General features: G+C 39.6%; 1 protein-coding gene across 2 annotated transcripts in view; it reads left to right on the top strand.

Moving 5' to 3' along the window:
- Nucleotides 1–369: 369 nt before the first annotated feature.
- OSBPL9 (oxysterol binding protein like 9) overlaps nucleotides 370–27608 on the top strand; it is a 65720-nt gene continuing 38481 nt past the window's right edge. The window contains exons 1-3 of one of the 2 annotated variants that reach the window (XM_075759431.1): nucleotides 370–574; nucleotides 10424–10474; nucleotides 17538–17616. In XM_075759431.1, coding sequence (XP_075615546.1) covers nucleotides 464–574; nucleotides 10424–10474; nucleotides 17538–17616 — 241 coding nt within the window. In that variant the 5' untranslated portion in view covers nucleotides 370–463. The remainder of the gene's footprint in view (nucleotides 575–10423; nucleotides 10475–17537; nucleotides 17617–27608) is intronic. The other variant, XM_075759430.1, reaches the window with a different exon arrangement.

Genomic DNA, 27608 nt, shown 5'->3' with positions numbered 1-27608 from the left:
CCTCACACAACCGAAGCGGCAAGGCGTCGTGCCCTCACCACACCACTGCCACCGCGCAGCCCTCCCTCACACCTCACCCTCTGCCTCCCCAGAGCCGTGAGGGGAAGCCCCACCACTTCAGGCACCCTCAGGCAGCACGCACAAACCCAAGCCCTCCGGACGCCCAGGCTCCCCTCGCCCCCGCCCCGCTCCCCTCACCGCACCGCACCGCACGCATCCGCGCCCGCTCCCGCCCGCTCTTCCATTGCCTCACCGCGCCCCGCCTCCCATCCCCGCGACGCGCGTCCCCGCTGCGCGCGCAAACCACGCCCCTTCCTCGCCCGCCCTCCAGGGAAGTGTGGCTTCTGGCCGCGCCCCCTCGCTGCGTGCCCCGCCCCCTCCCCTCCTGGCGGCCGCCGTGTCTCTCCCCTGCTCCCCTCACCGAACGGGCGGTGTGCGCGGTGGTGCCGGTTCGGTGCCTAAGATGGCGTCTATCATGGAGGGCCCGCTGAGCAAATGGACCAATGTCATGAAGGGCTGGCAGTACCGCTGGTTCGTGCTGGACTATAACGCCGGGCTCCTCTCCTACTACACGGTGAGGGGCAGCGGCGGGCCGGGCGGGTGAGGAGCCGGGAGACCGGTTGAGGCGCAGGGTGGGGGTGGGGAGGGGACTCGGGGCGGTGTGAGTGCTCGGCTGGCCAATGGGGAAGGAGGAGGCGGCGGCGGCAGCCAATGGGGTGGCCCTGCGGGGAGATTTATCGGTGGGGGCGAGCGGCGTTGTTATTGTTGGCGGCCGGCGCGGGGGGAGGGGGCGGCTCCGGGGCGGGGTCGTTGGGCGGGAGCGGCCGTTGCCCCCTGGCGGGGAGTTCCCTGGCGGCCGGTGGCTCCGGAGCCGGCGTCGCCAGTGGAGTCTCGGAAGCCGTAGGTGGTTCCCGCCGCCTCCTGGGGCCTCACGCCCACTCCCGGACGGGTGGCGACTCCTCTGCCCCGGGGGAGCGGGGGCGGCCCGCTCGCTCCGGGTGCTCCGGAGCCTTGCTCGGTGATAGCCCCGGGCTCCTGGGTCCCGCTGCCTCAGCGTCCCCCTCTCTGTCTCCGGGAACTTGCTCTCGCCCTGGTTTGGCCGCTCTGCCCGGGCGGCGGGCCCGTGAGGGTGTCGCCTTCCCGGGCTGCTCGCCTCAGCAGCGTTTGCGCGGAGCAGCGATCTTCCCTGTTACTTCTCACCCGAGGGCCACGGACGCGTTATCGCTGCACGTCGGTGCCTCAACGGCCGGTTGCTTCCCAGTTTGAGATTGACTTTCCTCTTCCCGTTGAGGGCTTCCTACTTTCAAGCACGAACTTTGAAAGTGCAGCGCGTTAAAAAACAGTGATGTTTTTCTTGACTGTTTTTGCGTAACTGCTGACGGATCCCGACTTTGCTGGCTTGTTCAGCTTCTTATATAAAAATGTGAATTGTTACAAATACTTTAACAGTAGAAATTAATTTTTTTCAAGGATATGCCCTTAAATGAGAAGGCTAACGGGCTGAACCACACGCACAGTTAAGTTTTCTTAGCATGGAGCAATTTCTATTAGTGTGTCAGTCTGAAAAAAACAACAGATTTAACCTGTAGCAAATTGTAATAGATTTGCAGTAAATAACTTTGAGTATCATGCTGTCTGTGGAGGTCCATTCATACGGAAGCATTGCATATAACCCTTTTTTTCCTTAAATTTGGATTTCCAGCCCTACTAGGAGAGTGCTTATCTCTCCAGACAGGAGTTTATAAGACGCTCAGCGTAAAACAGTTACAGACTCTCAAACAATTTTGGTTCATGTAAGTTCAAAATCTCTCACCTGGAATATGGATGAAGAAATAAAAGTGCTTTTATAGGTGCTTTTTAATGGCTGTTTAAATGTCAACTGTTTGACGGAGGTGAATTAGTGAGTGTAGTCTAAGTAGAGGTCCAAGGTGCAAAGTCATTTAATGCTCAGCTACAGAAATAGAAACATTTCCTGATGACTAGTGCATATAATAATAATTCTGGTTATTGCAGTGATTTTCATTGTATGGTCTTCACCTGTTTAATAAAAATCAGTTCTTGTATTTAATTATTTCCTATTATTAGATTTCCCTACATATGCATTACGCTTTTATTTTGTATAATTTATTATGTTCCTTGTTATTATAATGACTGTTAGTGCACAAATTTAAAAATCCCTTTATTAACTACCTGTCCTAAAAAATTGAAGTTGGAAACGAGAAATCAAATCATGTTCTCTGCTTTGTGTCCCTTTATGACTAAGAAATGCCTGCAGTTAACATTTATTTTAGAATACTTGCTTTATCCATGTGCTATCTTTTCTGCACATATGTCTGTAAAGTACACGTTACGCCGTTCTCCAGACATCTGCATTCGTTCTTGTACCTAAGGGTGTGTATCGTGTTGAAAGACTGGCTGCCAAAAGAACTGGTCTTTCAGCATGCATGCTTCTTTATGTGTGCTGGCAAGATTACTCATCGGGCTGCAGGGTCAGCCGGAGCATGGGTTTGAAAGATAATTCAGATCAAGTCCAAGTTGACCGCATGCCTCGCAAGTACTAATATTAGTATTAGTATTGAGAAGGTAGTGGGGTACTGTTTCTTTCAGCTCTACCTTTAGTTTTAGAATAACAACTCCTATGGTAGTTTATAAGGCTGTGGTACATAAGCAACATTAATTTGGAATGTTGGCAGGTTTGGGGGCTTTTATTTACATGGGGAAATGGCCTGTTGTGATTCTGTGTATGCAGGCTTGTATTTTGAATTAAAGGCTTATCTATGTGATCAGGTACATAGGGTCAGGTACTCCGTTCCCTGTGAACCAGTTTCAGTCTGAAGCAATATATGGTTGCCTTGCTCTGCTTGTGTAACTGGATGATTTTTGAGCCTGAAACTGGCCCTTCCCTATGAGTGTAATGCAAGGGTGGGGTAGGCTGAGATTGTTTCAACCTGGCTGTATAGATATGCCGTCTGGAAACAGTTTTGCTGATAGGAGAGATTACAGTTAGCTGATCAGTTTTTACCTGCTCTTCACCTCTCGCAGACTCCTTAGGCCATTTCCATCCAGAAAGTTGCACGTGCAGGACCCAGTTTCTCCAGTAGATCCAATCGCCAATTAATCTTTGGCAGAGGAGCTGCGGAAAATGGCAGGGTAATAACTTCTGATGCAGCTGAATTTCCATCAGAGCTAGATCCAGAAACACGTGTCTCTTCATAGGTGTGTCCTTGCACTGTTGTTGGTAGTAACTTAAAATAGACTGCAGAAAAGTACCCTTAATGTGGAATAAACATTCAAACAGAGTTAGTGCGCAATAGTATTGCGCTTGTGGGGAAAACGAAAAAAAAAAAGCAGCACCTAAATTAGTATGCTTTGTCTTTTGGTAAAATGCATAGATCCAAATATGATTTGGATACATACCTCAGAAGCAAATGCGTTCAATTAAAATTACATTTCTGACATGATTAGAAATTTCAAGGATCAAGGCAAAAGATTTTACCTGAAGTCTGAGTCAGAAAAAAATGAGAATTTAATTTTCACGCTTATTTCTATTTTCATTTGTGTATTCATTCCTCTCTGTTTAGTTGTATTGCAGTGAACACTAGTAGTACTACTTGCGAGTGTGAATATAAATGTTTCTCACATGCGTTTCCAAGTTGGTTTACAAAGGTTTTTTACAATGCCAAATTGTTTGCTTTTTTCCACTTCTGCAGTTTCTGGAGTTTTTTTCTCTTTCAGAATAGAAATGTACATCCTCAAATTTGCTTATAATTACATTTGTTTAAATTTATTAATGAATTATGTATTTCAGAGAGTATGATCTCAACTTGTAATCCAAACATTGTCTTTACATGGTTTTGCTATAATGAATATATTGCATATTGAATAAATGATTGTCTGATATCAGTAAATGGTTTCATTTTTGGTTTTTTGAAGAGCAAAATATGAAATAAATGACTGAGTGCCATTTTTGATCAGTTTGACCAATGGTTTGACAAATTACTTCTTTTTCTCCCTCAATAGTCTTTGATTTGTGAATCCACCCATGTTTTCTCTTGAAGGTATAGCAAATGTAAGTCTGCTGAAGCATTGTGAGTTTTTCAGTGTGTTATTGGTGGCACTGACAATATTTAACAGAAAAGTCTCAAAGTGGCTCATTTCTGCCTTCTGCTGGCACAGGAGCTGTGGAGTTGTTCCGTGAGCTGGATTCCAGCTGAAAAATAACTTTCTGCAGATTTTTTTTTTTCCCCAGTTCTGTCATTTGTTTTCTGCATGTCAGTACAAAAATGCGTGTTAGCATTATACTGGAAGATAGCAGGAAGACAAAGAAATGGCTAGAGAGGAAGAGGGAGTTGAACGCAATTTGCTTCTTGTTTGTGTTTTCTGGCAGAAGTGCTGTCTTAAATACACATCAGCTATAGCCTTGATTACCCTTGGGAATCCTGTAGAAATAATCCAGAGAACCCCTCAAGGTTGAAAATCTGATTTAAATTCTTGTTTTAATTGTACTCTTTAAATAAATATTTTATTTGTATAATAAATTGAAAGCAGAACTGGCATAGCTGTGCAAACAATGCTAAAACCAGGGCCAGTAGATAGGAAGTTCCTTAAAATACTTTCAAACTTTGTGGCTATTTGACATATGGTGGTATTGAAAGAAGAACTGTTCAAAATGTTATAGACTTAAACAGCTGCATTGTATAATGAATGAGGGTTGCAAGAAAAAATTGTTGTGTGTGACAACTCCATAGTGTGTATTCTCGAAACAAAACTTGGTAGCCTCCCATCATCTTGACGGTTCTTGCACCAATAAATGCCTAAATAGATTTAAATGCTTAGATATTCTGTTGTTGTTTTGTTAATCATTCCATCAAACTACTTTTAAAAACATATGCTGGTTGAATGCTTTCAGGAGCTAAATCTGTGTGAAAACAGTCATTAGGAGGAAGTAGTTGTGGTGGTGTAAAAATATTTTTTACATCCTTTTCAAAGTTTGCTGCTAGTTAGCAACTTTAATACTGGTTGTACTGTGTTGAAGAACTGCTTGTGGATTGGACAATCCAGATATTGAGGAGGGGGACTCACATTTTGCAGCAGTTTCATGAATCTTTGGTGATGTGAAAACAAATCTTGTTAACTTGATTTCAGATGATGCCTCTGAAGCTGGAGTCATGGCTCAGTGCTCCTATGGTAAAGACTTTCAGTTGAATGCATTTTCCTGCTTTTTCCAAATACAGTTTCTCAATCAACACCTGTGTGCAAAAATCCCAAGAAAGCAGGAAAAAACCCATCTGCTTTTGCACAAACATTTCCTTTGAGGTCTCTGCTTTCCATTCTGAACTGACGTGACACTTTTCCCTGTAATAACTTGATCTGTCACATGCACTGCAAACAGATCAGTGAGACTAACAAAAACAGACAGAACTATAAGCAAACTAGGTATAATAAGAAAAAGTATTCTGAATTTACAGACACGGGATAAAAAATATTGATGGCTATTATGCACTACTAAATTGAATTTTGTACATAGTTCTAACTTTGTATCACAGGTTTTGATGCACTGAATAAATAGTTATAGGATTATAATTTAAGTAGTTGACTCCTCTTTAGTAGTTAGGCTATGGGTCTGGTTTTGGGTCCCCCAATACCTGATCCTGCTTTGCAGTGCATGTCATTGGCATTTCTCATCCAATATAAACATATTGTGCCTGTTCAGATTTGTTCAAAAATATTTGATGGGTTAATTTTGTACTGGCACTCTGAACTGCATGTTGTCTGGCCTCTCAAAGCCATCCATGTTGTCTGCTCCATTAATATGATGAAGTGTAGTTGGGTGCTCATGTAGGATCTGGATCAAGGTGGGTACAGGTTGGCAAATCAGAAGAGTACAGATCACGTGCTGTGGATCCAAAGAAAACCAGTTCAGTGCTAAATCTGTTTGCTTACCTGCAAAATGTCATCTATTGCATGTTTTTTATATTTTCTTTATTAGGTGTGCAAAAAAACCCAGTAGCAATCTAGAGGATCAATTGTTTTTTGTTGTTAGATCAACTTAGTTTAAGGTTTCTAGCTATTTAAAAGTTTCCTCAATGCAGGTTGGGAATGGAGCAGTGACGCTGAGTCTAATGAGCTAATGAATCATCAGGTGACAGAGGCAATTTAATGAATAAGCTTTATTTAAAATAACTTAGAATTATACAGTAGAAACTTTTAATAGCAATTACAGTATTTAGAAATTTGAAAAGATAACATGGTGATCAGATACCCTGTCCTGCTGCAGTTATAGGCTGTTTAGTCTGTAGCTCTGCTTCTTGGGGAAGAGGCTGAAGGGAGGATCCTATCATTGTGCTGTATCTTTTGCACCTTGATCCAGTTAAGGCCTCTCATACAGTAATTTCTTGTACGATTCTATAAGCAGTGTAATGCTTTTCTATGTCAGAAACCATAAATTGTTGCCTTACCTTTTTTGGATATACATGGCATCTGTTGGGGTTCAATGAGCCCCAGAGGCATCCTTAGTTATTGCTGCAGTATTTTGGTTCCTGCTTTCTGACTGCATCTATAGAAGTCAAAGCTAAAGCTTTAAAGACAGAAACAACGTGGCTGTTAGCTGATGTCCCTGTGCTCGAGGAGGTCCTCCTCTGAGACTGGGGTGTGCCATGTAAGGCTGCTAGAGGAATGGTGGGCTGGGAACAGCATGTAAGGTTTTTACATTGTTGGGGTTTATTTCTGCTTGAAAAATGAGCGTTGCCTTAGCATTTGATGAGAACAATGGCTGTTACGGAAAGTGGTCCAAACTAAAGCTTCTCCTGTAGACGTAGTTGAACTGCAAAAATCACTGTTTATAAATAGAGCTTGTTACAGATTCTTAATCCGTAATGGAAAATAAATGTCATGAGTGGTTTTGCTCATCTGTGTACTTATGTTAGAGATTTCCTTGACAGCACTATGTGAGTCAAGAATGTACCTCTTCAAGTTCTGTGCACGTCTGCAAAAGCAGAACTTGCGCCTCAGAAGTCTTCGAGGCAGACAGCAGCTGGGTTTTATATTGAAATCTTAAACTTTCCATGCAACAGCTAAAACTCAAATGAAATACTAGTAGTTCTAAAGATGAAGGAGGGCTGGGGGCCCTTGGGGAGGTTAGGATTTTAATTTTGTTTTGTTTTTTTAAATAGGCTCAGGCATTATTTTCATTTCTCTAAGAAGTTGTAGGTTACCTGAAATGCCTTATGAGATCAATTCTATATTGGATCAACTTCACTGTGTGGATGTAAGAAAGAAACCAATAAAGTCCATATTTTTGGGGGGAGATACTTACATTCCCCCTGCAGTAATACTGTATAGCTTTGTTCATTTTTGCAATGTTTTGTTTGAGGTTCAGCTGAAATTTATCTCAGGTTGCTGTCTGCTTGTAACCTGTTCAAGTCCATTATCATCAAAATCAGTACACTGTGTATTGAAAGTGTATTAAAAATGTAATTTTATCTGGTTATAAAACTGATCACTGAAAAAAGATAGCTGCATATTAAAACTTTAAATAGAAAAAGAAAGAGAAATGTGACTTTTTACTAGCCATTCAGAGATGTCTTTCTGCTGTATTGAGTTTTGTTCAGTGAAATGGAACCATTCCTCAAAACGGTTATGGGATGACTTTAATTTTCCAAGAATACTTGACCAAGTATAGGGCATATTGGATACTCATGCCTAATTTTAACTAAAGGGTAAAACATAATGCTCTAAGGGGAAAGCTGAAGCTATCTGAATTGTAGTTTTTATAAAATCTTATTCTTTTTGTAGAGGCAAATCTAAAATGTCAGCTGAGTTATGTTTTAAATTGCTTCTGCAGCAATCAATAAAAGATTTGCTGTATTCTAATGAGAGAATAGAGCACTATGTGTGATGCTTTAGTGCACAGGGAATTCAGATACTGAAATGGTAGGTGCTTTATTCCACTTAGGTACAATGAATTAGATTTACCGCTTCACTGTAATTGGTATTAACCAATTAAAGCTCTGTCTGAAGATGGCAAAATTCTAAGTATGTAGGACCACATTCTGAACCTGTGATTTATCTTGTGAATCTTTTTGCAGACTAAGAACATTATAACATTTAAACTTAATTTCCATTCCATTAACATGTGATGTTCAAGAAAAAGGAAGGCTTTTACAGTATCTTTTGCAGTTGAGTTGATAGTCAATCTGCACAGTGGAAATCAGGGTTGTTGGGATTCTGCCCTCCCTTGCACTAGGACTAGCTGTTAGCTGGTTGAGGGATCTAAACCAAACCAAATGTCTCTTCTGCTGCCTTTGCTTTTTGTCTGATTCGGTTCCCTGTCTGTGCTCAGTACAGCGAGCTGGGAGTGCTGTGCCTGGCACGCCGGAGGGCCTGGACTTGGTGATCCCAACAGTCAGACCTGATCCATTTCTTTCAGCTGCTGCAGACTTGCATCCTCAGTCCAGATATTTTCTTTCCTGCTAAGATTGTGCCAATATTTCTTCTTGAAACCACCAGAGGGAGTGATAAGCTCTCAGCAGTGTCCTCCCATTGCAGGAGAACTCTCAAGGCAGTGAATGTAAAAAATCAAAGTGTACTCCAGTGAGGTGTGTCCCAAGTATATACAATTTCTGCTAGGAAATTATTGGAGTAACTTTGTTTCTAGATCCTTTCTTGGTTTAAAAAAAAAAAAATTAAAAAAAAATTAAAAAAACCCCTCCCCTATGTAGACGTTTTCATTCAGGAAATCTACAAAGAAATTGTATATCTGTAGAATACATTATGAATGCACTGCTGGTCTTTACTTCCATTTCATTTTGACCAGCCAACCTGTATTGATATGAAAACAAGTAGATTAATACTGATGGTTTCTAACTCAGAAGACAACTCTGACAAATTAGAGACTGAATTGAATGAGAGATCAGCAAAAACATTATATGAAATTTTGACTGCTATATTTTTAAATTATATTTAGTGAATAGGACTTGCTATGACTGCTTCATGCTTTTCTTGTAGCTATATCACAAATATGTAGCAAATGAAGAATAATTTGTTGCAGTTAAGACTGATACTTCTCCTTCCTATCTGTTTTTCCACTGAAAGAATAAGATTTCATTGTCTAACGGCTTCTGTGAAAATAGGGCTGGTCATAATCACATCAGTATATTGTCTAGATGGAATTGTTAAGATACTGTTGGAAAGAAGTGGATATTCAGAAGATGGCAGCAACAGAATCTGTTCAGGAGACACCAGTGATAGCTGTGTTTTTGTGACCTGAAAGAATGTAGTTTGAATATTTGGAAAGTAAGAGAGAAGGGGTTGTATTTGACAAGACTACCTTTGCAGATAAGGCTACAGTGACATGTAATTTATCATTTAAAAAACAGAAAGTGTGTGTGTAATTAAAAACCAGAAGATATTTTACATCTATCAGAAAACATGACTATTTAGGATGACCAAAATGTTTTCTTTCTTTCTCTCTGTCTTTCTCTCTCTCTTTCTTTCTGTCTTTCTCTTAAAGAGTTTGTGTGTGTGCTACTTGGGTTTGCCACTATTGGCCAATAACACTTAGGACATTGACAGAAAGTTACTGACAAATCTACTTTAGTCAGTGCTGGGAATAGCTGAAAGTTCAACATAACACAATTTCAAGCTTGAAGTGAGTTGGCTGTTTAGAATTGCCTATTTGGGGGGGTTGAGGTTTTTTCCACTGGAATTCCCTTGTCAGTGCTTCAAACAGATACTAAAAAAGAGATTCAGTAATTTAACTGCAAGGTAGGCTAGTCTACAGGTCTGAGCATTGGTTATGGACATAGGAACCCTGTTTTCTGATCTGGGCTCTTACCACTTAAATGGCTATAAACATAGCTTTTCTGTTGTAATGAAAGCAGGCTGTACTGTCGAGGAAGTAGACATAGAAACCAATCTAAACATGAAATTTGTATCTGTATGAAAAGGGGTATGAATCTAGGAAACTTTCTGACAGATATAATGTCATTTGTCCAATTCTGCCTACACAGCTGGATTTTGTTACATGGACACTTTTGTGAGAGTAGGAGAGAAAGGAGGAAAATGTAAATCAGTATACTGCCAATTTTTAATATTTCCTAATTCCTTTTGTCACTTCTTTTTACTTTCTATAAAGGTGTGGACTGCATTTTCTGAGTCTTTCTTCAAGGTATCTACAAAACTTCTTGAAGTGGGATATTGTATTCTTATTTTTTGAAGGATTGCTTTTTCATACCATGGTGGTGTATTTTCTTTGTGTGAGAACTAACCGATTTTGTAACAGAGTTTGCATCTTGTTTAGTCAGTCAATAAAACATTCTATAAAAATGCTTTATTCTTTCCTCAGTTGCTTTGAATAACTACCTTCCTCCTTGCAGTTCTTACTGTATTTGTTAATCCAGTGATCTGTTTTTTTCTGTTTCAGTCAAAAGACAAAATGATGAGAGGATCACGCCGAGGGTGTGTTAGACTCAGGGTAAGTGTTGTTTTATTCAGTACTTAATGACTTACTGCGTATAATATGGCCTAATGGAGAGAACTGCAAGGAGACTTTTGAGGTTTGGGCTCTGTTCCTGACTCTGCAAAATACTGAAATAGTGAAAGTATTAAAAGAAAGAAAACATTAGAGATCAAGCGACATGCTGGGCTCATTACATTATACAATATTTTATATTGTATAAAAACATTATACATTTTATACGTTGTATAAAAAGCATTATATGACAGTCAGATGGGTCAGTAGTAGCATGCCATGAAAAAATTGCTGTTTGCAGTTCTCATTTTTTTGTATGGAGATACATATGTATATGCATATATGTTCTGTACCTACAGAAGTCCTTGCAAAACTGCTTCCTTCTGTCTTTCTGATTTGCCTTTATTCTCTTACTGTGTCCTCCATTCTGCCAGTTTGGACATTCTTTAGGCCTGCCACTTAGTTGTGCTTGAGCTTAGTGAAACAAAAGAGGACAGGAAAGGGAAGGAAGAACACAGCAGGCAAAGTTTTTTGAAGTATCAGCTGTGTGGGGAGGTACAAATTCGAGAAACAGAGGTAAAAAGATACAGAGTGGGAAAACTGAGTGTTACCTGTTTGAGGCACTCGAGCTTGGGACACTTAACCTTGAGTGCTGCTGCTGTAGCTTGAAATGACAGTACTGAACTAAGGTGGGAATGCTGTGATGTCTTTGCACATGTCCAGATTCTACCTTGTGGTCATGCACGTACCAAAAATATTTCTTGCACAAGTCCTTTTTCTGTATTTTTTCCCATTCCTCAGAATCTCTGGTTCCAGTATGCAGCAGTCTTGTGAAGAGCTGATGTAAATAGGGTGGAGGGGTCAGGAGGATAATGGGTATGAATGGGAGCATTTTGAGTCTTGAAGTAAGAGAAGCATAGGGAAGGTCTGACGCCAAATGTGATGAGTGTTGCAACGGAACTCTGCTTCTTCCAGTTATTCCTTCCTTCTGTTGTTACTCCTTTCTAGTCTTTCTGTGGGCCTAATAAAGGGGTACTTAGAGCCTTTTGAGACTCATACAGAGAATCTCCATTCACTTGTATTCCAGATGACTTTTTTGCACTTTCCCTTGTTTAATGTATTGGTATCTTAATTTAGAATTTCTTTAAGGGTAACATAAACTCAAAGCACTATCTAGAACATGACATTCCCAAAGGTTCAGGAGGATGTTTTTTGCATTGTGCAGAAAAATTTAGTATGAAAAAACATGCCTGCTTTATTAGTGTTGTGAGTCTGTCAATGTGGAGGTTGGCCTCAGCCTGTCAGTTTAGGAAATATTAAAAGTGAACAATCTGTTCAATATTGCATGATCCATCTTTATATGTATTTAACATAAACCAATCCCTTTCTCTTCCCCCATCTGCCACTCTCCCACCCCAAATTACTCTTTGGAGTTTTCTGAAGATTTGCTGACTCCCCCATCGTTTCTCTTAATGTGTGTGTGGGTTTTTTTGTGAGGGAGGAAGGAATCTTTTTTATTTTCTGCTTTTGTAAAGCAGCTATTCTGGCAGATGACAGTGATACTGATATCTGAACAGATGGGCTGCTGCAGTCTGAAATTCTATCAAAGAGGTTTTCTGTTTAGAGTAATTGTTGATTTGTAACTGTAGGTGTGAACATAAACAAACAAGTAATTTAAGGAATTTGGCTAAAATACTTCCTTTTTTTCTTGAATGGATTTTAAAATCTTGTTCCTTACCTTTTTGCTCTTGATACACATTTCATAGGCCTGAATCTTCAAATTCTTTTGTTGACTGTCATAGTGTACTTAGGAAGGTGTGTTCACAGAGGAATGTATGTCATCTGTACTATGCTTAAGTCCTGCTTAAGTTTTCTGGAATATACACTTAAACTTTCACACCTTAATTTTTCTGTTACTTTTTCATATGTATAATCTGCATGACAACAGAAGGATCTTCTGGTCCATTGTGTCATGTCACTAGCACACTGCATGATTACCAGGTAGTCTGCGAATGTAATGGTGTCGTGGTTTAACCCCAGCCGGTAACTAAGCATCACAGCCACTCACTCACTCGTTCCCCCAGTGGGATGGGGAGGAGAATGGGAAAAAAAAAAAAACTCATGCGTTGAGATAAAGACAGTTTAATAGGATAACAAAGGAAGAGAATAACAACAACAATAGCAATAATAGTAATAATAATAAAAATAAATATATAAAACAAGTGATGCACAACTACAATTGCTTACCACCTGCAGAGGACAAAAAAGCCAATATCCAGTCTGTTTCTGAGCAGTGATCCCGCCTCCTAGCTCGCTTCCCCGGTTGTGTATGGAGCATGAAATATCCCTTTGGTCAGTTGGGGTCAGCTGTCCCAGCTGTGTCCCCTCCCAACTTCTTGTGCACCCCCAGCCTACTCACTGACGTGCTGTCAACACTGTTTTCAGCACAAATCCAAACCATAGCCGCATACTAGCTACTGTGAAGGAAATTAACTCTATCCCAGCCAAACCCAGCACATTCTTCACCCCTTATTCCATACGTTTTATGTCATGTTCAGGTACCACACTATCCAATACAACCTCATTAACCACTCCCCCTTTCCCATCCTTTGATATAATGCACAGGTATCATTCCCTTAGTCTAGGGACCACCCCTGTAAAATGTCCACAAAATGTCCACTGAGTTCCTTTACTGTATCCATGACTTTGGGCTCTATCTGTCATAACAGTCTCTCAGGGCAGAGGAGATGGTCTGTGCTGTTGGATTGTTGCATGCTGCATCCAGACCTTGTAGTTGGTATATCTGGCGAGGCCATGCGCATGGTCTGCAGGTTGAAGATGTCAATCTCCAGGAAGTTGCTGGGCGCTCGTTGCTGAAGCCAGTTCTTGTTTCCTCACCTCTGCACCTTGCTCAGTTTCATCAAAGTTTATTCTTCATTAATATGGGTGATTCTTACTGTAATACCATTGTTATGGCATATAGCAATCATAGTAGTGGTAACATGCAGTATTATGTAGCAATTAACGTCATACAATTTAAATCATTGGTGATTCTCACCCAAAAGCAAATCCCCTTGAGGTATGCATCAGACTCTCCCGTCTTTCCACGTTACCCACCAAGTGCACCCAGATCCTTGAGCAAAAGTAATCCCACAGATGGGTTTGCCATTGCCCGAGGCAGGAGTAACCCAGACTGTCTTCCCTAACATATTCTTTATGTGCACTACAGGGACTTCATCCCCTTCTACAGTACATGGAAGTTTTGATTGGGCAGATCCAGCTCGATTGGTATATCCCATAGTGTTGATTAACCCAGTGGCCTTTGCTAAACGTGTATCCCAATGTTTGAAGGTCCCACCACGCGTTGCTCTCAGTGTAGTCTTTAACGGTCCATTGTATTGTTTGATTTTCCCACAGGCTGGTGCATGGTAGGGAATGCGATACACCCACTCAATGCCATGCTCTTTGGCCCAGGTGTCTATGAGGTTGTTTTGGAAATGAGTCCCATTGTCTGACTCAATTCTTTCTGGGGTGCCATGTTGCCACAGGACTTGTTCTTCAAGGCCCAGGATAGTGTTCCAGGCAGTGGCGTGGGGCACAGCACGTGTTTCCAGCCGTCTAGTGGTTGCTTCCACCACTGTAAGTACATAGCACTTTCCTTGGATGGTTTGTGGGAGTGTGATGTAATCAATCAGCCAGGCCTCCCCATATTTACGTTTTAGTCATTGTCCTCCATACCAGAGAGGCTTTCACTGCGTGACTTGACGGCAGCGTATGTTTCACGTTCATGGATGACCTGTGCCATAGTGGGGGGTCAAGTCCACCCCTTGATCATGAGCCCATCTATATGTTGCCTCCCTTCCTTGATGGCCTGAGGTGCCATGGACCCACCCAAATAGTTCACCCTTGTATTGCCAGTCCAAATCCACCTGAGTCACTTCAATCTTAGGAGCCTGATCCAGTGCTGGTTATTTTGATGTTCCTCAGTGGCCTGACTCTTGGATACATGGGCACCTTCATGACGTACTTTTACAACCAGCTTCTCTAGCCAGGCAGCAATATCTTGCACAGTGGGGCAGCCCAGATGGGTTTGCCTCTGTGCTGCCAGTTGTTCTGCTGTAACCACCCTCAAAGGGCACTTGCCACCATCTGTGAGTCAGTATAGAGATAAAGTATTGGCCACTTTTCTTGTTCAGCAATGTCTAAAGCCAGCTGGATGGCTTTCACTTTCGCAAAATGGCTTGATTCACTTTCTCCTTCAGCAGTTTCTGCGACTCGTTGTGTAGGACTCCATACAGCAGCCTTCCACCTCCAATGTTTTCCCACAATGTGACAGGACCCATCAGTGAACAGGGCATATTGCTTCTCATTTTCTGGCAGTTTATTATATGGTGATGCCTCTTCAGCATGCATCACCTCCTCCTCTGGTGATATTCCGAAATCTTTGCCTTCTGGCCAGTCCATGATCACTTCTAGAATTACTGGGTGATTGGGGTTTCCTATTTGAGCCCGCTGTGTGATCAGCGCAACCCACTTACTCCCTGTAGCATGTGTTGCATGGTGTGTAGAGGAGACCCTCCCTCTGAACATTCAGCCCAGCACCAGCAGTCGGGGTGCCAGGAGGAACTGTGCTTCAGTACCAACCACCTCTGAAACAGCTCAAACCCCTTTGTATGCTGCCAATATCTCTTTTTTTAGTTGGAGTTTAGTGGGCCTCGGATCCTGTGTATCCCCGACTCCAAAATCTCAGGGGTCAACCTCGAGTCTCCTCTGGTGCTTTCTGCCAGAGACTCCAGGTAGGGCCATTCTCCCCGGCTGTGGTGTAGAGCACATTTTTTACATCTGGTCCTGCCCACACTGGCCCAAGGGCTACTGCATGAACTATTTCCTGTTTAATTTGTCGTTGCTCAAGACCCCATTTAAAATCATTCTTCTTCCAAGTCACTTGATAAAGAGGGCTTACAATCAGACTGTAATATGGGGTATGCATTCTCCAAAAACCCACAACACCTAAGAAGGCTTGTGTGTCCTCTTTGCTACTTGGTGGAGACATAGCTGCTATTTTGATGATCACATCCATTGTGATCTTGCCCATCTTGCCATTTTATTCCTAAACAATGGATCTCCTGTGCAGGTCACAGTTTGCTTTCACTTGGAGGGGCGTCCAGTGTTGCCCCAGTGGTGGAAACACAGCTCCACGTTGGATGCCAAAAAGGACTGTCGTCGTTTAACCCCAGCCGGTAACTAAGCACCACGCAGCTGCTCACTCGCTCCCCCACAGTAGGATGGGGGAGAGAATGGAAAAAAAACTTGTGGATTGAGATAAAGACAGTTTAGTAGGATAACAAAGGAAAATAATATTATTAGATATTAATAAATTGTTATTAATAAAATAAATATTAATATTATCATATAAAACAAATTATGCAAAGTGCAATTGCTCACCACCTGCAGAGGTGCAAAAAACCCCAATGCCCAGTCTGTTTCCAAGCAGCAATCCTGCCTCATGGCTAGCTTCCCGAGTTATATCCAGAGCATGACATTATATGGTATGGAATATCCCTTTGGTCAGTTGGGATCAGCTGTTCCGGCTGTGTCCCCTGGTCATATGGTTGTTGTTATGTCCTGGCACTAAAAGTGTTCGGAATTATACTGGCTTGGATACACTTTTTAGGTGCCTTTTTTATAGTGATCACAGTGCTGTCCTTGTAAAGACTGTATGGAAGATACTCTTTTGGAGAAGTGGTACATTTTTGGCAGTGGAGGGAAGAAAAAACAGTTTGGAGCTATCCTTTCCTGCTCTGTAGCCTTCTATTACATATGGTTGGTGCTATTGTTAAATAGGACCTGTTCTGCCACTCTGTCTTGTGGTGCCTGTGATAGTCCCAGCCATACATGAGCTGGTACCATTGGCCAGAAGCCTCGTGCAGGGGCTATGAAGGACGTGTGTGACTAAGATTGATTCAGATCTCTCTGCCCTTAAGTCTGTACCAAAACAATTCTTATGTTTTGGCCAGCCTGATACATGCCTGACACCCTACTCTGCAGTTGCTGTATGATACTTGGCTGAATGAAATGAAGAACTTGTTGGAATTGACTCACAGATGCTACTACTACTGTAACTTACTGTTTACTCTGACAGTAAAGGCAGAATTTACCCTTTAAATATGTGCATCTTCCAGTGATGTCTGTCTGTTTTGTGGGAGGGGGAAGGATAAAACAGATCCTGAAGCTATGTCTCCTGGAGAAGAGAAACGGAGTAAATCCACTGGTGGTTTTTGAACTAAACATTATAATTTGTTGGAGTTGGCAGAGGCCTGGAATGATTCTTTTTTCAGTGTCGTCTTCTCCTGGGTGAAACTGTTATTTATTCAGTGTTTGGGGGAGGGGGCAGGAATGAAGATGTGGATAGATTTGTAAATAGCTAAGCACAGATGGCCTTTAACTATAATTTATTTGCATTTCCTTCTAATAATTCATGAGGAATTAGAAGACAAAGCTAGCTGCTTTTGATATATCCTGATGACTTACTGTTAATATTTACTTAGGGACTGAAAATTAGTTCATGCAGTGTACCAGTGACATGACACGATGGGCCAAATTCATTCTGCTAGAATCAATTTTTTTTAATAGACTGATAGATAAAATCAGGTCAAGAGCTTCTTTTTGTAGAGTATCTGTGAATTAATATTTTTACACATGAAATGTACTTATAAAATATTGCTCCCTGCTTTTCTTTAAAATATAAGTTGGAATGTAGGACAAGACTGTTTACTATAATGATGCTGTACCATAAAGCCCCCTCCATCACAAAAATAAAAGATGCATATTATTATCCAGAAAATCAGTTTTACAAGTAATTACTATTTTTTTCTGCAACTAAAAACTTATTATTTTAAAGAACTGACCTGCATCCTGTGACTAAACAGAGAATCTTTCTGCTCTTTACTGTATTCAGTTTGCTTCTAATTTGTCAATGCTTTTTAAATTCCAGTGGTGTAGTGATAGAGTGTATGCTGCTGATGTCACTGCTTGCCTTATCAGGATTTTGTTCTTTGTTTCACAGGGAGCTGTGATTGGTATAGACGATGAGGACGACAGCACCTTCACAATAACTGTTGATCAGAAAACCTTCCATTTTCAGGGTGAGCTGAAAGAAGAGATTGGTTTTTTTTTCTTATAATAGATTCCACTTGTATTTGATGGATGATTTTAAATGTTTGGCAACAGAGCAGCATGAATGAGCACACTGAGAACATTCTGGATCCAGGGGTGCTGCAGGTTAGGCAGGGATTTACATCTGCAGTGGATACATATGTGCTAGAAAGAGACTGTAGCTCTGGCAGGATTTGGAGATTAAAAATGTAAAGAATAAATCACTCAAGGGGAGAAAGTAATGGGCTTCTGATAATGGGTTTCGCTTACAAAACGTTTCTGATCTTCGTTATCAAGATACAATTATGCATTTCTGTATGAAGAGACTCAAGACTGGTCTGGAGGTTGCAATTTGTATCCAAATAGAACTTAATGCTCAATTATGAGGAGGCTAGAGGCAACATTTGGCTTAAAGGTGGAACTTTGCTTCAAGATTTACCAGCTTGCATTCATTTCATCTACATTTCTGTGTCTTGTCTGCCAGTCACCATTTCTCTGCTATTATCCTTTTACTCACATTTACTAACACCAATGCCATCTGCCACTGCTATGTTTCGTCATTGCATGCTATGGTTCACCGGTAGAAAGGGTAAGGTACTATATAATTGTTATGTACTCCTTAAATTATTTTATCTGCAGCAGTAGGATAAAATACTGTGATAATATTGACTAGAGAACTTGTCTTTTCTGAATGTTAAAATCCTAGAGAAGTGTGATAAAAATATTTTTCAACTAACATTTGTTAGTCCTTTTGCTTTTCCTCTAAAATGTAGTGACTAAATCATTTAATTGCTTTGCATAGAGCTGGAAACTGTAAATATCCAAGAGGCACATTTGCATGTAAGCAGTCAATTTATGTACATACACTGGAATAATTCTATAACCTATATTGTACTGTACATATTTTTAAATCAGTGATTTGGAAATAGGGGTTGTCATTAATAGTGCTGTGTTTTTGAGAATATTTCTAATGATAAATATTAATTGTACACCATATTGTCACTGGTGTCTCTATTCCTTGTGCTACAGTTCTTTGTAAATGCTGCTGCTGCTGTACTCTGGCTTTTCACTGCATTAAGCCTCATAAACATACCTTCATAATGCTGAGCTCACGGTAATACTTAAATCTACTGTTCCCAAGGATAACTGATAAAATGCAAGCTAATTGCTAATGCAGTAATGGAATGCCGTACTGTGGCAGTCTTTCAGTATTATGAAGCTAAATACTGCTGAATTTTTGAGAACTTGATACAGGTAAATTTAGAAATCTCTCTTCTTTAGTTACTAAGATATACCTTTTTTAATATGTCTTATTTGCACTTATTTCTTATATGCTATGTTCTCTTTTGGGTAGTCAGATGTCTTAAAAGAAGACTGATAGTATTTGATACAAGTAATGTTTTGCTCTAAGTAATATTGATAATTTTTTAACACCAATTTTGTCACATAATATCTCATGCTTTATAATCTCAATTTGTGTGCATTGTATATCAGGTCAGGATTCGTGTATGCTACTTTAGTATAGAACTAAGATCTTGTACACTGTTTTCTGTATTATGCTTTTTCTGTTAGCATATTATGAAGATAGCATCCCTGATATCCCGCAAATTGTAATGATGCAAGCACAGAGTTAGTATATGTGGCTGTAAAGCAAAAATGTAAAAAGGCAGGTAAGATATTAGTGCTGGAACATTTCAGTATGAAACAGCTCTGTGGAAGTATATCCATAGTTCTTACAGTCACCGTAAATGTATTGTCACCTCATGCAATCCTTATGTCATACATATGTATAAAATGTTTGTTTGGTATTACACAGGCTTTAATTTATGTGAAATATAGGTCACTATCAGTCATGAATGGTGAATATAATGTAAATACTACAATATGAATTCTGAGACTACATAGCTTATGTAGAACAGATTCTGGGAATAATCCAAGAAAAGATACAGTATTCCTAACAATTTCTTTCTAAGATTTTTTTATACATGATCCAGACAGAGCTTTTGTTCTGTGAGATGGTCGTAGCTATAAGTACATTCACTCTTTATAAAAGAAGTCTTGTAGAAGAGAAGACTGCTTCAGAAATGGCAACTTTTTAAAAGATACAATCTTTTCCTTTCTTCTTATTGCCTTTCTTCATTCTGAAAGACAGACAGGGATCCAAACAGCCTGGAGCCTAGTTGGGAAAATGACAGAACTTTAAAAATACCAAGATTTCAAAGATCTGCTGACCTGTGTGTAAGTTAGGGTCCCATCTGCAGTGGAACGGTTTCTCTGCTGACCTGGGTGTAAGTTAGGGTCATATCTGCAGTGGAACAGTTTCTCTTTCAGGCTCCAGAAGAAAAATGTTTTCTTGTACTCAGACTTTAAGTACTGATTGGTGAAGACTTGAATCTTCTTTGGCCTCAGTGAAATTTTGCTGACAGACAGTGTTAGAATTTGAATTTGGGAAAAGAAGGAAAAACTTCATACTAGATTCATTATTTGTTTCGTAATGTTAGTTGCTCAAAATTGCACCTCTAACGCTCTAGAGATGTAAGTAATGAGATGAAGGCCAAATAAGTCATTTAAAGATGTCTTCTCTAAAGATCAACTTTTCACAGGGATGTTGTTTCCTTATGTGTGTGTATGTGTGTAACTGAATTTCTGAAGCGCTAAACCTCCAGCAACTTCCACTAAGATTTGCCTGTCACTGGATCTTGGGAAATTCTGCATTTTTCCAGTGTGTAGTTTATATTTTGTTGCTGCCTGTGATAATCTCCCTCCATTCTGTTTGCAACTGTGCTTCCTAGTGGCCATCTCTGTATTGAACATTAGTAAAAGTTGAAAAGTTTTTATTACAAAGAAAATGTAAGCTTTGAATGATGACTGTGTAAATATCAAATGGTATCCATATACTGAGTACCTGGATATAAAGGAAAGAAGTGAATTGAATAAATATGGGCAATAAAACAAACAGCATGTTTTGGTTTTACTGTCAGCTTAACTTTAGCTCTGCCAGAGTACCCAGCAGATTTTTTTCCCTTTGTTTTATTGTTACGTGTGACTGTATTGATACCCGTTCACACTGGAGGAGGACGGGAGGGGTAGAATGTCCACAGAAATTAAAAAATATATTTAAAAAAAAGTATTTCATCTCCTGATGGTCCTTGTTTGGTCATACTCTATATCCAGTTTCATGGCTTGATTGTAAGGCTTCTGAATTAGGTAGATCTCAAAGCACTCCCTCATGGGTTTGTTCAGATTAGATGCAAAAATCCATCCAAGTTGCTGCAAGACATTTGGGATAATATTCTTAGTCTAATGTACCTTCCTGTCAGGAAGCTCTTTCTTGATGATATATTTTTTTTTGGCTGTAATACATGTCTCTGTTCTAAATGTTCCATAACCTTCAAATACTGTGGGGTTTTTGTTGTTCTGTTGTTTGTTTTTTGTTTTGTTTTTTTTTTTTTTTCTTACAACATCTTCATATCATCACCTAGCTATAAGCTCTTTCCATTTTGAAAGTCAGTTCATCTATCCTTCATATCACTTAGCTGCTCTTTCTGCTCACTAGGATGCTTGTGGCTTAAATTCAAATGTGGGAACATGCTGTTCAAGATAGTCTGTCAAGGGTATTGTTGCCTTCTGATATTTGAATTGCTGTCTAACCTGAAGCAATAATGGCTTTTATTTGGACTGAAATACTTCACTAAACACACATTGTATGCAGAAACAAGAATTCAGATTTCTAAACTCCTACCTAAAACCCCAGCTCTTATTTTTACAGCCTGCAGCACAGTTCCTTGGACGGCAAATCAGTCTTGTCTCCACTGTTTTGTGTAATAAAGGATTGAAAGATTGGAAGCAGTCCAGTGCATTGATCTGAGATGATTTTGCTTTAGCTTTTTTCTTTCCTTTCCTATTCCTGCCACAAAAGTATCTGAGAAATGAAGCATGAATGTTGCTGTGCAACTTACTGTCCTATTACATGAAAGCTGTCAGCTGGTAAAGGTAGATTTCTCCTTTTTCCCCATCTGCCCCAGTTTCTAGCTTAGTTTGTGATTGCCTACCATCCCAGCTGAGAAGAGAGGGAGATAGGCACAGCAAGAAGTTGCCTTAATGTTATAAAAGCAAGGAATTTTTGTTAATGTGGAACACAGCTATTACTAAGGATATACTGGGGGCCACAAAGACCTTAGTTGCTGAGCAGTATCAGAATTTGAGATTTTGAGATCAAACTTAAGTAGGATGGCTTTAGATCTGCATTTCACCACTACTTGGGGAAATAGTCAATATTTTATAGTCGTCTATAAAACCGTAGCATTGTCCACCAAATAGATGACAGGAAGCTGATTGCTCTTGTGGTATAAAGAGGCGCTTTAGTATATCAGATTACCCAATTTAAATAACAATTCATAAACTGCAGCCTTTTTCCCCAAAAGTTTTTAGAGCTTTTTTAATTTGATATTGAAAAATGCCTAGAAAGAGATTTTGGTGTGAAATCTTGGTCTGTGCTGATTTCCTCAATGATGTTTATAACTGCTGTGACCACATCGTTGTCCTAAGCTAACAGTTTTCAGGGTCTTTTGGGGTTCTGGTGATGCTGAAACAATGAATTCCTCTATGCTTTGCTCAACGGCGCTTTTATATTGCAGAGGAGGATGAGCAGCTATGTTAAGAGTAAAGCTTCCAGCCTTATCTCTTCATACATTTACATCAGAGCGGAGCTACCTGTCCTTCTCCCTTTACCTGCCCAGATCTGTGCTGCACCAAGTTCTGGGCTGCATCTCGTCCTCTCCCAACTGGCAAAACTGCAAAAATTCCTCTGCAAACCAGAACTAGGTTTAGCTTTTGCAGTATGATTTTTCTGTCTTCCTCTCTCTTCTGTCTACCTCCTTTTGTTGCTGTTAATGTATTACACCGATATCTTGAGTAGTTGGATCTTGTGACCAGAGCTCAGGGAACGGTGCGTGGTTGTGCTTTTACTGTTTCATGCAGTTCCTTTTTGCACCCGCAGCATCCTGTATTATAATTGTCTATTTTCCAATCATACCATGAGTATGCCATTTTTAATGAGGCTATCTGCACTCATTTTTATGGTCATATATAAACACCTCTTGATTTTCCATTTCTTGAGGTTGAAATAGCAGGTTTCAAAATGTATGTTAAACTTCAGAGTAGCAAAGAAAATAATACCTTGAAACAGTATCTGTCTGATGTGTCCAGTTGTTTTCTTTTTCCCTTCCTGTGGAAGAAATAGTATATTTATTGCTTGTTACTTTTGGCATCAATAGGACTCTATTATCTCAACTGTAAATGTGATACATGGTGACTATTTTGGAAGGGGAGAAGTGGTCAGAAAAGGTCTCACTATAAGGAGGAGAGGGATACTGAGAAGTTCAACACTCTTTTCCTTCTCTTTTAACAAGAAATTTCAAGTAGCAATAAACTTGAGTTTGACCTGTTAAATTGAGAACTATTATTGGCTAAGGAAAGCAGTTATATTTTTTTTGTTCTACTTCGATTTTTTTTTTGTTCAAGCCAAAATATGATTTTTACCTTAAACTAGTGCTTTCTGAGCTAGTTCAGTGTGATCTGCAATGGCTTTTAAATGCAAACATACCTTGAAAGCCATTTCCACATAATACACTATATAAAGTATTATTTAATGTTGCTATTATTAATATTTAAATATGGACGTTTTCTAGTGAAAACCCAGATACTTGCAGATTGTCCTGCATTCACAAATGTTTAATTGTGAAATTACATGTTGTGTATGAATTCCTAGAGAGAACTAATGGCATCTTGATCACGTATTTCCTTTGTCACACAAGTTTCCACCTGAAGATATGTTTATGGACTGATTATAAAGCTTGCTAAAAAAGCTTTTGAGCTTAGGTAACAGTGAAACAGCAATTTCATTGGTTTCTCAAGATCACAGATTAATCTTACTAATACATTGGACACAAGAGACCATTTGATGCTTTTTTTCTTTGGACAAGATTAGACTTTCTCTTTTTCTTTCGTGACTGCGCTGAAGTCTATAGTAGGTACGGGGAGATCAGACTGACCAAGCACCTGCAGAAGAAAATAAGGGTTGATTTATACATGTGGGTGGAGAATGGCATCAGGAGGAAGATTAGTAGAAGGGAGAATAATGATTGTGACAACTCCAAAATTATGATGCAGAGGAAATAATGTACTGTAACTATGCTCAACCTACTGACAGAAGTGGGAGCTGCATGTGTTAGAAGGGTATTTGTAAGCAATGAAACTGTAGTATTTCGGTAGGCTTGTATAAACCCCTGCTTCATCTCGCATGTTTTTCTATGGTTTGAAAGGCCTTCAGTGACTTCAAAGAGACATTTACTTAGCCGTGGAACAGTCCATTGATGTGTGACTTTTCCGCCTTATTGGGCATGACTGATAAAAATCCCTCTCCGTTGAGATTGGTGGCAAAAATCCTATCAATCTCAATATAGTCAGCATTTCACCTCTATCATCTGGTTATTTGCTTGTAGAGATACTAAATTAGTTCTGTACTTGGCTGAGAAAATACAGGAATTTTGCATAAAAATCAGTGGAAGTTTTGTCAGAATGAAGGCTGCATAATTGACTCTATTGACTCTGGGTGTAATAGACTTTTTTTACTGAGTTCTGCCTGTAAGTAGGTCACAGTGAATGAAAATAAAATATGCATTTCACTTTGTGACAGTATGGTGTATTTATAAGTAATCTAGTGATTTTTTTAACTAATTCTTGAGGGATTTCTTTCATCCTGATGCCTATGTAGATGCACACAGAAAAAAACAAAACACCAGGATGCTAATTCTGAGGTGATATGGTTTGTATATTCTGTCTTCCAAGTACTGCTGTGCATGACCTAGAAATGCTAGTGGTAAATGCTGTATCGCGGAGCAGAGTTGTTAAACTTGTTTATATCTAATCTTTAGATGCTATCAAGCTTAGGCTAGAAAAAGTAATCTGTTTTATGCTGTACTTTAACATTTGGTATGTGTTATATAAACACATATAATCTCTTCACAACAAAGTAAATATTATGGAAACTAAATTACAAAATTTATTCTCTATTGGGGAAATTAATCGAGGCTGAGAGCATTTAATGTAGTTGCATTTCATTTGCCTTCGTATCCTCATAGAATAAAATTTTTTGAAATCTCTGACATATCTAACTTGGCAGTTTGGGAAATTCAGAGATAAGGGAATATTTTAGGAGTTGTAAAACATCGTTTTTCTGAATTACTGAAATTCCTCAGTAGAAGCAATGATTCTTATATTTAGTACTTTTTTTAATTCAATAATTTTCTCCTTGGTAAAATAATTGCTTTTCTTACTTTGTACCTCCTCTAGGAAAGAGTTCAGAAATATTTTTTAGTAAAAAATGGATGTTGAAACATCTTACGAATAAGCTCAACCAGACAGATCGCAAAAAATGCACGTCTTCAAAATATTATCATATGAAATATCACTGTAATGCAATTACATACTTTTCAAGTGTGCTTCTCTGAACTAGTCATAAATAGGACTGTGTTTGTGTGAAGTACCCCATGGTTGTCTCAGACATGCCTGAGATGTCACAATAAATTATACAGGTACCTTTTGAAGGACGCACTACAGGCACAGAGGAGTGAAAGGTTAAGTGTATGGGAACAAATTGTAATCTACCTCATACATACTAGTTCTACTAGAAAAATATTGTAGTAGCTTAACTGGCATAATTGTGGTAAATTTGCAATGTTTCAGGTATTAATGATTCCAACCTCTTGCATACAGCAGTGAGTCTATGGGTCTGTGTGGATTTAGCTGGTTCCATGTGCAAATGTTCACTGGCAAATTGCAGTAAAAACTGAATTAGTGATTCTGGCGCTTAAAATAGAGAAAAGCACAGGGACTGTTACTGTTCTCTCAAATGCAGACAGTATTCATATTTATGTGGATAGTTGATGCCCTAGTGCAATTTGAATTTCAGCTGACAAGGTGACTATCGCATTAACCCATCAGACTAAGAACCACAGTGAATATTCATGTAGTGTAGTGGGGTCTTCTATTTTATTTGTTTTTCTAATTAGTGTAAAAACATTTGAATTACTTCTAAACAGCTGAAGTAACACCTTTATGTTTTTTTAAATACCAGATATTTCTGATGTAGATGTCTCAGTGTTTCTTATTTGTCATTTGTAAAACTGTTATTCTAGAGTCAGCCTAGGAACATGTTACTTGTTTCTTTTTCTTGCCCCTGAACATTCTTCTCTTTCTAGAAGTTTTGTGTCAGGAGGGACCAGATACCATTCCTCCATTTTTATATAAGCACAGACACTAGTAAAATTCCTTGGACTAGGTAATAATTGCCTTATCCCAAATATGTTGGCAGAAAGAAATTCTAGAGTAGCTTTCCCATAGGAATTAGGGGGTTGGAGGTGGAATTCCCTTCAAAATGGAGCCTGATCAAATCATGAAAAAGGTTGGAGTGATTTCAGAGTACTTGAGACAGGAGCGCAGCACTAATGAGTGAGGCGTTCTTGTCTCCTGTCTGCTGAAGAAAGGCTCCAGCATTTGCTGATGCAGAGCGGATATTATGTAGTGTGCATCACAAACTTTTTAACTGAAAAGATATTAGAGCTTTTTCTTTGGCCAAAGTTGCCCTCTTTAAATGAAAAACGGCTTGGATATCTAGCTCTCCCTACAGATGGGTGGATAATGATCTCTAACCATTGTGTGTAGATTTTTCCCATAAATTGTTTCTGAGTGTGTTGGCTAATCTCTTTTTTGAATGTTCCCATTGATTATTTTTTTTTTTTCATCAGTGATCTTTTGGCAGCTGTTCAGTTCTAAATTGCTTTTACCATTAGAGAGCTTTTACTTGCACCTAATCTCACAGCAGCCATTTTGATTAGATTTAATATAACTTTTCTCGCAGCTTGCTTTACTAAAAACTGCATCCTACTGTTTTCTCCATGGTTTTCTTAAAAGAGTGTATGGATGAGAGCCAGGAGGATCTGCTGTTGATGATAGATGGTCTGAAAGTTAAACCAGTGTCCTTAACAGAGAGTGCTTAAAAGGTTACAATGCTGTGTGTTTCCATGCGGTAAGCAGTTCTCATGACAGTGTTCCTGAATTTATTGTGGCCGAGACTTTGTCTTAGTAGCAGGGTTGATGAGATTCATGTGCTCTACCTAAGGATTGAAGATTGATTATGCTATGCCATAAGTTTGCGATGGGTAGTATATGAGGAAAAAATACAGCTTTTTTTCCTTCTGCCTAACCCATCGGTAGAAAAAGCGATGAAAAGGGCTATTGGAGGAATAAAAACTTCAAAAGTTTAGTTTATTGATGAGCATGGGAAAGTCAGTTCAGTTTTTGAACTGCACTGAGTGGTTTGTTTCTAGTTGCTGTGAGCCTTTTCTGTTCTGTTAGTGCTTCATATACAAGTCTTAATGTGATAATCTTTATTAACGGGCTACTGTACATTGAGATTAGTATTTAACTAATACAGTGACCTCTTTTTGCTGGCAGTGTGGAAGGTCATAGGAAGTCTGTTGCAATACAAGGATTAATTCACTGGCTTGCAGCTTAATTGTTCCTTTTTTAGTTTAAATAATCACGGGCAAAAAACTTGAACATAGGATTTTTGTATCCTGTGAATTACTTACTAGCTCCTCAGTGATTTGTACCCCAGTTCCCTAGTCAAATGTTCTTCAGAACTGGGAGGTGATTGATTAAAAAAACACAGAAAACAAGCCCAAGAAACCTTACACACATTGAAATATGTTAACCACTGCCACTTTGAACACACCTTTGAAGAGTTGAAGCATTGATACATTTGAAGTACTGATAAATTAATGACACAGGTAAGTGTATATGTTTACTGTTCAGTGGTGACTGGTGTCAGAAGCATAAGCTTGATTAATACGTCTGTCAGGACTAGGCGAAGGGGCCTGTTCTGGGTAAGCAGAACCAAAGAAGCTAATAAGCATTAAAA

This window comes from Balearica regulorum, chromosome 8 (genome assembly GCF_011004875.1).
Source record: "Balearica regulorum gibbericeps isolate bBalReg1 chromosome 8, bBalReg1.pri, whole genome shotgun sequence".
In the NCBI taxonomy this organism is placed as follows: Eukaryota; Metazoa; Chordata; class Aves; order Gruiformes; family Gruidae; genus Balearica; species Balearica regulorum.
This window is presented reverse-complemented; position numbering and strand designations above follow the sequence as displayed.